Genomic DNA, 14,458 nt, shown 5'->3' on the forward strand with positions numbered 1-14,458 from the left:
TGCAAGACATTTGGGTAAGAAGAATAAAGATCAATAAGGCAAGCATAAAAATGTTAGTTATTGACACTCTGAGTCAACTGAAAAAATTCCGTAACAAAAAGAAGATGAGCCGAGTTTTAAGAACTTTGAGAAAAACTCAAAGAAACTTTGACTTTCTTGAAATAAATTACTTTGCAAACAGAAAATAATAATATGATTTGTTAACTGGGCATCACATTTACAGTGGAAGAAAATACCTATTTAAAAGTGCATATGTATTGAAAAGTAAAAGAAAATAAATAATATTCTCAAAAGAAAAAATTTCATAAAACCACTAAAAAGTTTAGAAGTAAATTGAGACTTGAGAAGGAATTTTCTAAAGGACACAAAAATGCAGGGGCTGGCCCCGTGGCCGAGTGGTTAGGTTCGCGCACTCTGCTGCAGATGGCCCAGTGTTTCGTTGGTTCGAATCCTGGGCGCGGATATGGCACTGCTCATCAAACCACGCTGAGGCAGCGTCCCACATGCCACAACTAGAAGGACCCACAACGAAAAATATACAACTATGTACCGGGGGGCTTTGGGGAGAAAAAGGAAAAAAGAAAAAAAAAATAATAAATTAAAAAAATTTAAAAAAAGAGAAATTATAAAAAAAAGGACACAAAAATGCAAAAAGAGTGAAATGTGTGAAAGACAGTTTTGAATTTACAATATGTAGGTAATAGTACCCAAAGAAGTATGCAGAATGAGTGAATCAGTAATAACACCCAAAAGAATAATAGAAGAATAATGAAAGAGAACTTTTCAGACATGAAGAAATAAATAAGAGAAATATACAACAACACATATTTTAGCTAAATGTTTAAATTTCAAAAATAAAAGAGAACAGAATTAAAGTATAAGTCTGTACACACCAGTCACTGGGGTAAGTATTTCATATGTGTGTTTTTAATTAAAGAAATTAAAAAGCATGTCAGCTTCCATGAAAGAAGCAATTGACTACATTCATAAAATCATAATGTTTACGAAAATAGACCATTCTCAGGTTTATTTTCTGCAATGATGGAGAAGAAAGGAAAATAACAACATCACTGCATAATCCTCAAAGATAAGATCTAAGAAATCTGTACGTCATCAAGTTCTAATTCATATGTGAAGCCAAGAACACAACAAAAAATTTCAGGTTGGTAGTTTCAAATTTCCAGGCAATTTTAAAGGGTAATATATTCTTTATCTTTTTTTTCTAGATGTGATATAACATGAGATTTCAATTGGAAGAAAATTACTTATCCTAAAGTCATTAGGAAACCAATGGTATAGAGTATTCTACAGATCAATCAAGGCTGAAATCTTTTAATAAGGAAGTTTTCATCAAAAATAAGATTTCAGGATAAATATCCTCAAGGTGGAAATTTATAGGTTTGGATAACTACTTTCCCAATTAAAACCAAACAAAATTTGGAAAGATGATTAACAAATAAACCTGCAATGAGAACAGAGACATTAACTTTAACTCTGATTTGTGTAAATGTTGAAGGAAAATGAGCATGAAGAAAATAACAAAATATTTTACTATGTTTTTAAGAGTAAAATTTCTTTTTTTTGTCGTTTTAAAAGTCTATTTTTTTTAGAACACTTTTAGGTTCACGACAAAATTGAGAGGAACGTACAGAGATTTCCCATATACTCCCTGCACCCACACCTGCATAGCCTGCGCCATTATCATCACTCATCAGAATGGTACATTTTTACCAAGGACGAACCTATGCTGACACATCATAATCACTCAATGTCCATAGTTTACCTTAAGGGTCATTCTGGGTGGTGTACATTTTATGGGTTTGGACAAAAGTGTAATGACACATATCCATCATTAGAACATCATAGAGTATTTTTACTGCCCTAAAAATCCTCTGTGCTCTGCCCATTGATCTCTGCACACCCCAACCCTGACAACCACTGATCTTTTCATTGTCTCCATTGTTTTGCCTTTTTGAGAATGTCATATGGTTGGAATCATATAGTATGCAGCCTTTTCAGATTGGCTTCCTTCACTTAAAGGTTTCTCTGTTTGACTAAATTTGAAGAATCTAAATAGGGATCAAAACAGTAAGTTTGATATGATTATTTAAACAATGAAAAATAATTATTTTATGATGGTTTAAATAAATATATCACAAGTTAATCCTCAACCCAAACACAAATCTGATGTCTTAACTTGCAAAGCTCTTCCTCCCAGAGTACGAGTTTTCTTTTGTAAGTAAACTGAGGTCTGTGCTAACTTGGCACCAACTCTGCCGGCTCCTGAGCGTCACCGCGCACATCGCCTAGAAAAGGAACCTTCTGAGGAATTTACCAGTCAGACTTCCAGGGGCTTCAGGCACGTGGAATCAGCAGTGACCATTTTGAAGACAGATGGCTCTTATTTAAATGGCATTTGAATACCTTGTAGAAGTAATGGATGCCCCTGTTCTTGTCCCGGGGAGACACGCCAGGAAAAGAAGCAGGTGGCTTCAGCCTGAATTCCAGCGACCCCCTGCTTTAGGAGAGGTCAGCCGAACCGGCCCCTGAATGACAACCGCTAAAAGGAGTGTTCATAGAGCAGCCCTTACAGTACTTGATTTAACAAACACTATCCAGGTTGTATTCTAGGTTCCCTGATTTCTACTTTTTTTTTTTTAATTGAACAAGATGGGTTTCCACGAATGGAACTTGATTTATAACATGGCATCCATTGGGAATAAATGTTCAATTTCTTGTTGCTGTCTTAATCCAGGAACTGATTCGATTATAACCCAGAGGGTCCTTGCAGTGGTCGGGTGATCATTTTCATATTTTTATGTTACATAATTATCCTTGATATTAGACACATGCTTACTTTCTATACTTCATCAAACCTCCAGAGTAAAATAAACAAAATCCATGCTCAAAAACACAAAATACAAGAGAGAGAATTCACATACACTCATTACAAAGGAAAATGGCATGCTAGGCCATTTGTAATAAAGAATAACTGTGTCATAATAATAAATAAACATTGCATATGTTAAATTAAAAGATAATAATCTTGGATTTATGTGAAATTAGCATCTATGTGTGCCTTACTAGAGATATGCCCCAAATAAAATGAAACAGCAGGGATTAAAATAAATAAAAGAACAAACACGCTGTAGATATTAAACAAAGGAAATATGGTAGTAGCAGTATTGAATATAAGGCAGAATATGTTAATAATTTAAAGAGAAATAATTGATAAAATATAGAAATAATAGATATACTTTAATGTTATATAATTATGTACCAAAATACGCATGGTCAACCTTTCAGTAACTTAAGATATTTTGACAGAAACATAGTAATTCACAGATTTTAAATTAACAAAAACCTCTCACATATCAGACTGAAATAGAGAAAAGAGGTAAAGTATGTGTTTTTAACACCTCAGTTTCAATTATTATTTTACAAATCAAACAGCTAATGGCTAAATTCTCAAACGACCAACCAATTATGTATTCAATATAATCATAAAGAACAAAGGTAATGAAAATTCATCTCCTAAGAATTTTAAAAAGTACCTTAAATAATAATTAGTTAAGCCAATACATAGACAGATTAATTTGGTTTCATGACTCTTAATAAATAAAAATTTGTATCAGTTGTTAAGATCTTAGAAGATAAGTACAGCAGTAAGAGAAATGAATCTCTGGTTAAGAAGTATGCCAGAAATATGTACTGTTTATAAATCATTCATGTGGCATAATATTTAAGGAAAGGAATAAGAGCCAAATTCTGGGAAGGAGAGGAGATAGGAAAGAATGAGACAACGAAGGATGATTAAATTTGGAAGTCCAACATGGGACGGCTATGAATACATGGTATTTGGAAAAACAAGCAATACTTTGTAGAATTGATTGCAAATATGTGCTTACATTTTTTAAAGACGACAACTGACTTAAGAACTCAGTCTCCGTATTTCAGAGGGCATTGCTAGCAGGATGTTTAGAAGCTTTCCTAAATATATAGTTAGCAAATTGTGCATCAATAAATACTGACCTGCAGTACAAAGTGCGTCCAGCTCCATCTACACAAATGCCTCCGTTAAGACAGAGGACTAAATTCGGTTCAGGCTCCGCAGAACCGTCAACGTGCATTTCACAGTACACACCAGTGTACCCACCGGGGCAAATGCAAGTGACACCGTGCACTGACTTCTGACAGATGCCTTCGTTCAAACAAGAGACGGATGTGCAGTCCTAAATTCAGAAATAGAGAACCAAGTTTGATCATTGGTGGTAAGACTAACAATTTTATTAAAATCATATTTTTATTTAAACCTTTTTAAAGAAACCAATATGCAGGCTTATCTGACACTCCTTTCCTCTAGTAACTGAAATATGTTTCTAGTAATAACTGATTTTTACCTATATCACCGGAAACACTCTGTCAAATGTTCCATTATGGATTTTTCAGAAAGAAAAAACCCTTTATGAAACTTTATTAAAACATGTACCGTGTCAGAGAACACCTAGCCCCCCAGCCTTCAGTAATGGTGCTAAAGCAAATTTCCTATGGACATAATACCAGGAATTCACTGACCCTTCGTATCTGCCATAGGTTCCAGTTTGCCCAGGACAGCCCCGGGGATAACGCTGCTGTCCTGGGGTCATGATTAATAGTGCCTCCATTCACTCTCAAAGGAGTCCAGGGTTTGATCACATACTTAGAACAGACAATTCACAATTGACTTATACCCCTCTAAAAAACAAAAAACCTCTATGATAGCTGAGTTTTTATTCCATTCGTCATCATTTCTTAATCAGAATTATTTTAATGTGTATATATTTTTCAACTCTATTGAGGCATAATTGACAAAACCTGCAATATACTTAAAGGGTACAATGTGCTGATTTGATAGATATCCACATTGTGCAAAGATTCCCACCATCAAGCTAATTAACACATTCCTCACCTCACATGTTTCCCTTTTCTGGTTGGGGTTGGCAGGAGCGAGAACACACGTTCTACTCTTTTAGCAAATTTTGATTATACAATAAAGTATTACCAACTATAGTCGCCATGTTACATATTAAATTCTCAGAAAATACTCATCTTATAACTGAAAATTTGTATGATTGTCAGCCTCTCCCTACTTTCCCCACCCCCTAACACCTGGCAACCACCATTCTACTCTGTCTGTAAGAGCTCGCCTTTTTCTTTTTTAGATTCCACATGTGAGTGATACCATGCATTATTTATCTCCCGGTCTGGCTTATTTCACTTAGCATAATGCCCTCCAGGTTTATGAATGTTGTCACAAATGGTAGGATTCTCTTCTTTTTTAAGGATGAATAATATTTCATTGTACATACAGGAACCACGGTTTCTTTACCCAATCATCAGTCGACGGACACTTAGGTTGTTTTCATATCTTGGCTACTTTGAACAATGCTGCAGTGAACATGCACTACAGATATCTCTTCAACATAATGGTTTCATTTCCTTTGAATATATACCCAGAAGTGGGATTGCTGGATCATATGATATTTCGATTTTTAATATCTTGAGGAACATCCATACTGTATTCCTTAGTTGTCATAGCAGTTTACATTTCCCTTTTCTCCACAATCTTGCCAGCATTTGTTATCTTTTGTCTTTTTTGGATAATAGACATCTAACAGGTGTGAGTGATATCTCACTGTGGCTTTTTTTTTTTTTCCTGAGGAAGATTCTCCCTGAGCTAACATCTGTGCCAATCTTTCTCTATTTTGTACGTGGGTTGCCACCACAACATGGCAGCAGATGAGTGGTGTAGGTCTGCACCCAGGAACGAAACCCCGGCTGCTGAAAAAGAGGGCACAGAACTTAACCACTAGGCCATGGGGACAGCCCTTCATTGTAGTTTTGATTTGCATTTCCCTGATGATTAGTGATATTGACTACATTTTCACATACTTCTTGGCCATTTTTATGGCTTCTTTGGAGAAATGTTTATTTAAGTTCTCTGCCCATTTTTAATTGAGTTATTTGTTTTTTTGCTATTGAGTTATGTGAATGCTTTATATATTTTGGATATTAACTCCTTATCAGATAGATGAGTTGCAAACATTTTCTCCTATTCCATAGATTGCCTTTTCATTTTGTTGATGGTTTCCTTTGTTGTGCAGAAACTCTTTAATCTGATGTAGTCCTACTTGTTGACTTTTGCTTTCCTTGTCTTTGCTTTTGGTGTCAAATTAAAAAAATCATCACCAAGCCCAATGTTAAGGAGCTTACCCACTATGCCTTCTTTCAGGAGTTTTAAGTTTTCAGGTCTTATGTTCAGGTCTTTGATCCATTTTGAGTCAATTTTTGTGATGATGTAAGACAGAGGTCCACAGTCATTCTTTTGCATGTAGTATCCAGTTTTCCCAACACTATTTATAGAAGATACTATTCTTTTCCTGTAGTATATTCTTTTTTTTTTTTTTTTGCTGGGAAATGTCTGTTTCCCTGAGCTAACATCTGCTGCCAATCTTCTTCTCTCTTTTTTTACCCCTCCTCAAAGTCCCAGTACATAGTTGTGTATTCTAGTCATAAGTCCTTCTGGTTCTTCTATGTGAGCTGCCACCACAGCCTGGCTACTGACAGACGAGTGGTGTGGTTCCATTCCAGGGGAACTGAACCCGGGCCACTGAAGTGGTGAGAGCACTGAACTTTAACCCCTAGGCCATCAGGGCTGGCTCTCCAATGTGTATTCTTGGCTCCTTTGTCATAAATTAACTGACTATATTTGCATGGATTTATTTCTGGGTTCTCTATTCTGCTCCACTGAGCTATGTATCTGCTTTCATGCCAACACCACACTGTTTTGCTCTGTGCACAGCTGTATATTCAGGGCATCCATGGCACAGGGCACATTCAGAAGCCTCATAGGTCACTATCTTGGTCCAGAGTCTTAATATGCATCCAATCACAATCTTTTAATTAGTCACTTTTCCATGCATTTGTCCCAAGTTATGTCCAGCATTTCTGATACCTGTCATTCCAGAACCTCAGGAGTTTTGTGGAGTCAGAGGAACTTGGATAATATTTTACTTTTTAAGCTTTAAAATAATTTTTATATTTCTCCTTTCACTCACTTTTTCAACGAATGGTATTTTATTTATTGTTAGTACATTTATGTGCAAAATGGCAGTAATTTCACCCACTTCATACAGGTTCCTATGAGAATTAAACAAAATAATGAATATAAAGCAAGGAGCCCTGTTCCTGGGACATAACAGCTGGTCAGCAAATGTTATCTTTCTTCCCTTTACACTCTGAAGGCCAAGAGCCTCATCAGCCTCTATTTCAGTCATGTGGCACTTGGCCTAGAATAGGAAGTTAGTTTTTGGGTATACTTAGTGTCTACCATTTCACACCACATGCTTCTTAAGTTCACGTTTCAGATATTATATGTGTTCTTATATTCTGAAAAGCACAAAGCACGGTGCCTTAAACACGGTATGACATCACTTTTCCAATGTAATGTTAACTCTGAAAAGATTTGCACCTCTAATTCTGAGAAATAACTTATGGAACTTTATGATATCATTAGTAAAACTTTTAAAACTTACTCTCAATATGTTGTCTACACAGAATTTCTTAATGAACATTCAGAAATATGAAAAATTTGCACTCTAGCATCTCAAGTCATTACATCCTCAAGAATGACTACATACACAAACATGAGATATTTCTTTAATATTTTACCTTGCAAAGTGATATTTTCAAGAATTATCATTAGTTGACACTTATGCTTACAAACACTTAGTGACTTTTAAGAAGTGTTAACAGTGAATTTCACACTGACAACACTAATGTGGAAGCCACTGCATTCGTATCATGTATCAAATGGAAAATTAAAGGTTTATCGAAACCACCAGGGAGTTTAATTAGCATCATTTTCAATAAAAGGTGGATTACGCCCTTGAGTATAAAACTCAAGTGAAGCTTGGAGCCCAGATGGCGATCTTGCACACTCAGAGTGATAGAGTTAAATGTATGTTTTTATAAATGAATGCCATTCTGATATTTGTTCTATCTTTGCTGAAAATGTGAACTCCTTAAGGATAACCAAGGGCATTTAGCAGACTTGGCGCAGGTACTGCAGCTATTTTTAGGGCATGTAAATGCAGAATTCCACAGGGAATGGCATGGAAACATGTTTCCCTCTTAGCCCTATGGCTGGGTATATATAGAATGATTTATTAGAAAGCATTACATAAACTAATTGAATTATATCTCCCATGGGAAGAAAGGGATAGTTTTTGGATTGCCAAAAATTCTGTCTTTAGGGTTTACAAGAATCTTTTACTAAATTAATTATAAGAGTTAATGGGAAACACAAAAGCAATTTCTTTTTAGAAAAAATCAAATTGTCATTTAAAGTTCTTGATCTTTCCTGGTTCGAAACTTACGGAGGATGCCTTTCCTTTGTTCATCGTCAGTTATACTACTTTGCTATACTCTTTCTAATATAATAAAGTGCTTTCCAAGAAGAATTCACTAATTTAATTTCAGAAAAGGAAAGAAATAAAAGACAAGTGTATTAGAAAAAGAAGATACTGGGAGCACTATTGCAGACCAGGGCGATTGAGGCAATTGAACCAGACCAACGCTACGTTCATTCAACTTCTATTCAAAACTCCATGTCAGGAAATGTCCAGGAGTATGAGAGTAACAGAGCAGTGATGTACTCATCGTGGACTGCTTAGCCAGAGTGCACCACCAGATTGGCGAGTACGTGTGCCACTTCTCTCTCTGACAGTGTTCTCTCTGAGGTGTAGAGTTTAGATCCAGAAGCTTGTCTTGAGATCTCAGAACTTCCCAGAGGAATAAATAGTCATTCCCTGAGATCATCTTTATCGTAGCATTTCTCTCATAGAATCATATGCTTCCTTTTTTAGCACTGCTGTATTTAAAGTGGTGGAATATTTTCTTCAAATAGGATCTTGGAGAAACAGAATACGTTAGATGGATAAGCATGGAACTGTTTCATCTGAAGCATGGAAATAGGACTTAGTACCCACTAGAACCCTATCCTACCCACTGCAAAGACCTATTAAGCATCACAGAAGTTCTTGAATTTTGTCTAGTTCTGAATAAAAAGTACCAATATAGTCTACTCTTTCTAAAACTTAAATTGCATGTGAATACTCAGGAGAGTGTGTTAAACTGCAGATTCAAACTCAATAGGTTTAGTTTGGTGTTGGGGGTGGGGGGCTGTGTTTCTCCATTTCTAGCAAACCCCCAGGTGACCATGATGCTGCTAATCCACTGACCAAACATTGAGCAGCAAGAATCTAGACCAACAATTTTATTTTACTCACAAGGATGAGGACAAGCCAAAGGGTGTTAGAGTGACTTCACTAAGGTCTTATAGCAAGATGATGACAGAATAAAATCACAGAGACCTGAATTCCAGCTTAGGACTCTTGTACACCAAATGTTGATGATTTCTCTCTCAGAGGAATTTCCTGCCTATGGATTGTACATATGATAATGTATATGGTAAAGGCTTACTATCCCTAAGTTTTACTTCTAATATAATTTTCATTTGCTGTGTTCTTTCTTTCTCAAAACTTACCTGGTTGAATATGGGACTGAAGTAGTTAATAGGGAGAAGATCTTGCTGGCTCCCAATTTAATCTGACTTATGTTGTGATATAAAGAAAACGTACCATTTAACTTTGTTATTTCAATAATTCAAACAAGATTAGGAAATACAAAAATTGGAATTTTTTTAGTAAATATTAATTTTTATTTCTTTACTGAAAATGTGTCTGGCAGTACTTCTGGGAAAGAAGGCCATTAAAATACAGGAAAACAAAAACGCTTTCCCTGAAACAGCCTGAAGTGCAAAAATGAATCAAATATAGGAAAGAAAAGTACATCAGGGCTGAAATTAGACACAATGCCAAATTCACGAAACAAAAGTCAAGATTTTTTAAAAATACATTTAAAAAGCTAACACTTAGTACATACTCCTATTTCCTCAAGTAACAAAAGAATATTGTAGAAGAAATCTAAAGTGTGCATTAAAAATCTCAGCAGTATATTGCGCTCCAACTTGGCAAAATGAGGGCTCAAACTGGGACAAGTAGTCCAAAGACTGAGAACCCTTTGATGAAATGTTGCTAAGGAATCTGTAGATTCTGTAGTCTGGTAAGGGATGTGGGGTTGGTGTTGGTGATTACGAGAGACTCAAAAAGGCCGGACGTGCAGCCCCCCATCCCCCACATGCTTTGCTCTCCTGATTCAGGTTTCGTCTCACTCTTCCGTGAGTGGTGATAGAAATCTGCCCCTAAGCTGGAGACTCAAGATTTACGCACCAGGGCAAACAACGGAATAGAGAGAGAAAATATACAGGAAAAATACGTAGGAAAATATTCTCAATAAGCACACAAATATGGTGGGAAAGCAATGGGCTGTGAAGCCAAAAGGAAACACACACACAGGAAACATGAGCAAGAGAGTGTTTTAAAAGTACTGATGATCCTTTCCTATTATGAAATAGAGTGTGATTAACTCGAACTTCTGCATCTAAGATACATAAATAATTTTTAAGAACAATACACTTAGAATCCCTTAAATCTCCACCAAGAGGGTACTGATTAAATAAATATGGTAGATCCATACAATGGAATATTAATAAAAGTAAAGTAGAGCTATATATGTTAATGTAGATTAACCTGCATGATAGACTAAGTGAAAAAGCAAGGTACTCTGTGTGTGATAAATATTCCCATTTGTGAGATCTCTTTTTTTAAAGATATGTTTTCCTCACTGCTAACATCATACTCAATGGTGAAAAGCTGAAAGCTTTTCCTCTAAGATCAGGAACAAGACAAGAACGCCCACTCTTGCCACTTTTATTCAACATGGTATTGGAAGTCCTAGCCAGATCAATTAGGCAAGAAAAAGAAATAAAAGACATTCAAATTAGAAATAAAGAAGTAAAACTATCATTATTTGAAGATGACTTGATATTATATATGGAAAACCCTAAAGGCTTCACTAAACACTATTAGAACTAATAACTGAATTCAGTAAAGTTGCAGGACATAAAATTAATAAACAGAAATCAGTTGTGTTTCTATACACTAATAATGAACTACCAAAAATAATATTAAGAAAACAATCCCATAACTGCACCAAAAGGAATAAAATACCTAGGAGTAAATTTAACCAAAGTGATAAAAGTCTTATACTTTGAAAATTATAAGATATTGATGAAGGAAACTGAAGACAGAAATAAATTGAAAGATATTCCATATTCATGGATTGGAAAAATTAATATTGTTAAAATGTCCATACTACCCAAAGCAATCTACAGATTCAATACAATCCCTATCAAAATTTCAACAGCATTTTCCACAAAAATAGGACAGATAATCCTAAAATTTGTATGGAACCACAAAAGACCACAAATAGCCAAAGCAATCTTGAGAATAAAGAACAAAGCTGGAGGCAACACGCTCCCTGATACCAAACTATTTTATGAAGCTCTGCTAATCAAAACAGTATGCTATTGGTATGAAAACAGATACATAGATCAATGGAACAGAATAGAGAGCCAAGATATAAACCCATGCATAGATAGCCAATTAATTTACGACAAAAGAGCCAAGACTATACAAAGGGGAAAGGATAGTCATTTCAATAAATGGTATCGGGAAAATTGGACAGTCACATGCAAAAGAATGAAACTGCATCACCATCTTACACCATACACAAAAATTAACTCAAAAGGGATTAAAGACTCGAACATAAGACTTGAAACCATAAAACTCCTTGAAGAAAACATAGATGGTAAGATCCTTGACATCGGTCTTGGTGATGACTGTTTGGATTTAACATCAAAAGCAAAGACAACAAAAGCAAAAGTCAAGAAGTGGAACCACATCAAACTGAAAAGCTTCTGCTCAGCAAAGGAAACCATCAACAAAATGAAAAGGCAGCCTACTGAATGGGAGAAAATATTTGCAAATCGTCTATCAGATAAGAGGGCAAAATCCAAAATATATAAAGAAATCATACAACTCAATAACAAAAAAACAAACATTCCAATTTAAAAATAGGCAGTGAATCTGAATAGACATTATTCTAAAGAAGACATACGGATGGCCAACAGGAACATAAAAAGATGTTCAGTATCACTAATCATCAGGGAAATGCAAATCAAAACCACAATGAGATATCACTTCACACCTGTAAGAATAGCTATTATCAATAAGACAAGAAATAACAAGTGTTGGCAAGGATGTAGAGAAAAGGGAACCCTTGTGCACTGTTGGTGGGAATGTAAACTGGTGCAGCCACTATGGAAAACAGTATGGAGGGTCCTCAAAAAATTAAAAGTAGAACTACCATATGGTCCAGCAATTTCACTTCTGAGTATTTATCCAAAGAAACAAAAACAAAAATAAAGGGAAATTCCTGCTTTCTGTGTCACCCCACCCTCCATTCCTTTACTTGCTTATGTAGGTATGTGTGTGTGTGCTCAAACGTGCACACTCAGAGTAGTTCCATTTTGTCACTAACCATGGCATCCATTTGAAACCTAATCATGCATCTGTTTTTCTCTAGCATTAATTCTAATTTTTTAAAGCTTGCCTCAATTGTCAGATTGACAAAAAAGGTTTGCTGGCATTTTTCCCCAGTCAGCCCCAATATAAACTTTGCTTGTTTACTCTTCAGGGAGCTTCAGATGTAACACTCTGCTCTGTATTGACCTGAATCTTCTTTTCAATCCGTATTGCCCATGTTTCTCCACTGCTCCTGCCTCTTCAGCCTAGTAAGAGAGACTCGCATGTCAATCCACGAATGCCCTTCAGAGGCTGTTGCATGGGTATTGCAATGTACATAATGTTGCAATAAATAGGCCAGCTAAGTAAGATACGCATCTGTATCTATATCTCCAAATGGAAGTGGTGGGATAGGAGAGATCTCTGATAACTACTGTATGTCAGTTTCTCATGGATATTAATATTCAATATCTGCAGAACGAATGACCAAAACTGCATTTAGAGTGCACTTAATGTACTAGTGAAAAAGGACACTTTTAAAACAATTCTATTGACCTATAATAATTAATATAAATGGTAAAGTGAGGTTTTAAAAAACAGAGAAACAGAATAGGTATTCCTAAAACTGACGCGTATATAGAAATTTAGCGCGTGACAAATGAGGTATCCTGAATCAATAGAGAAGGAACAGACTTTTTTAGAGGAAGTTTTGATGAAAGTTCTTGGGAAAAATGATTATACCTTTGGAAACAAATAAATTAGATCCCTACCTTTTATCAATCATAACAATATATTCACTATTGGTTAAAGTATTGAAAATGTTGTTAATCCTTGGGGCCAGCCCAGTGGCATAGTGGTTAAGTTTGTGTATTCTGCTTTGGGGGTCCAGGGTTTGCAGGTTCGGACCCTCGGTGTGGACCTACATGCCACTCATCAGGCCATGCTGTAGTGGTGTCCCACATATAAAACAGAGGAAGACTGGCATGGATGTTAGCTAAGGAACAATCTTCCTCAAGGAAAAAGAGAAAGATTGGCAACAGATGTTAGTTCAGGGCTAATCTTCTTCACCAAAAAAAAAAAAAAAGAAAGAAGAAAGAAAATTCTTCAAAAACAATGTGGTTAATCCTAAAATTATAGTAGATGAGAATATAAGAACATAACTTAAATATTGCTATATGAAAGGACTTTCTAAGCAGAATTGAAAACTCAGACGCATAAGGAAAAAGGTAAAGAAAATTATGAAAACTCACAAATTACAAGTTTTATAAAGCAAGAGTGGCCAAGCTCTAGAGAACATTTGAGATTTTGCAGAACCTAGTGGATTTTATCCATAATTTTAATTAATATATACAAACCAAAAAAAAAGAGAAATAGAACCAAAAGAAAACTACTCTTAGTCAAAGGCTATGAGTAGACAAGGCACAAACAGAGCTATACAAATGCAAATATCACCTGGAAAGGGCTCAGTCTTCGCTGTAATCTGGGAAAATTTAAATCAAAATAATGACCTGCCACAGTTTCCTCATCAAACTAGTCAACACTTTGAAAAATGAATTCATTTAATAGGATCTAGGGAAGCCGGCATGCTCCTCCTCTCATGAAATAAGTGTGGTTCTTCGTCACTTACTCAGAACACTTTGTAGCTATTAAATAGAATGAGTCAGGACTCTGTGTTGTGATGGAATGGTTCCTAAGATACACTAAATGAAACAAAAATTCACTCAATAAGGAGGATAATGAGTTCAGTTTTATGTTAAAATAGAAATATTAGGAAACAACATTTGGAGCATACAGGTAGAATTTTAACAATTGTCCCAATAATGTTGGATGTGTGGGTATATATATATGGATATAAACAAATTCATATGTAAAGGAAAATACGTATTTACATATTTAATTCAGAATAAGGATGCCACATTTATACTACCAAG

General features: G+C 35.5%; 1 protein-coding gene across 1 annotated transcript in view; it reads right to left on the reverse strand.

The window, feature by feature from the left end:
- LOC103546271 (protein eyes shut homolog) overlaps positions 1 to 14,458 on the reverse strand; it is a 1,017,652-nt gene that overhangs the window by 855,955 nt on the left and 147,239 nt on the right. Inside the window, exon 11 of the mRNA XM_070583910.1 lies at positions 4,033 to 4,232. Within this exon, the coding sequence (XP_070440011.1) occupies positions 4,033 to 4,232 (200 nt within the window). The remainder of the gene's footprint in view (positions 1 to 4,032; positions 4,233 to 14,458) is intronic.

This window comes from Equus przewalskii, chromosome 19, assembly GCF_037783145.1.
Source record: "Equus przewalskii isolate Varuska chromosome 19, EquPr2, whole genome shotgun sequence".
NCBI lineage: Eukaryota > Metazoa > Chordata > Mammalia > Perissodactyla > Equidae > Equus > Equus przewalskii.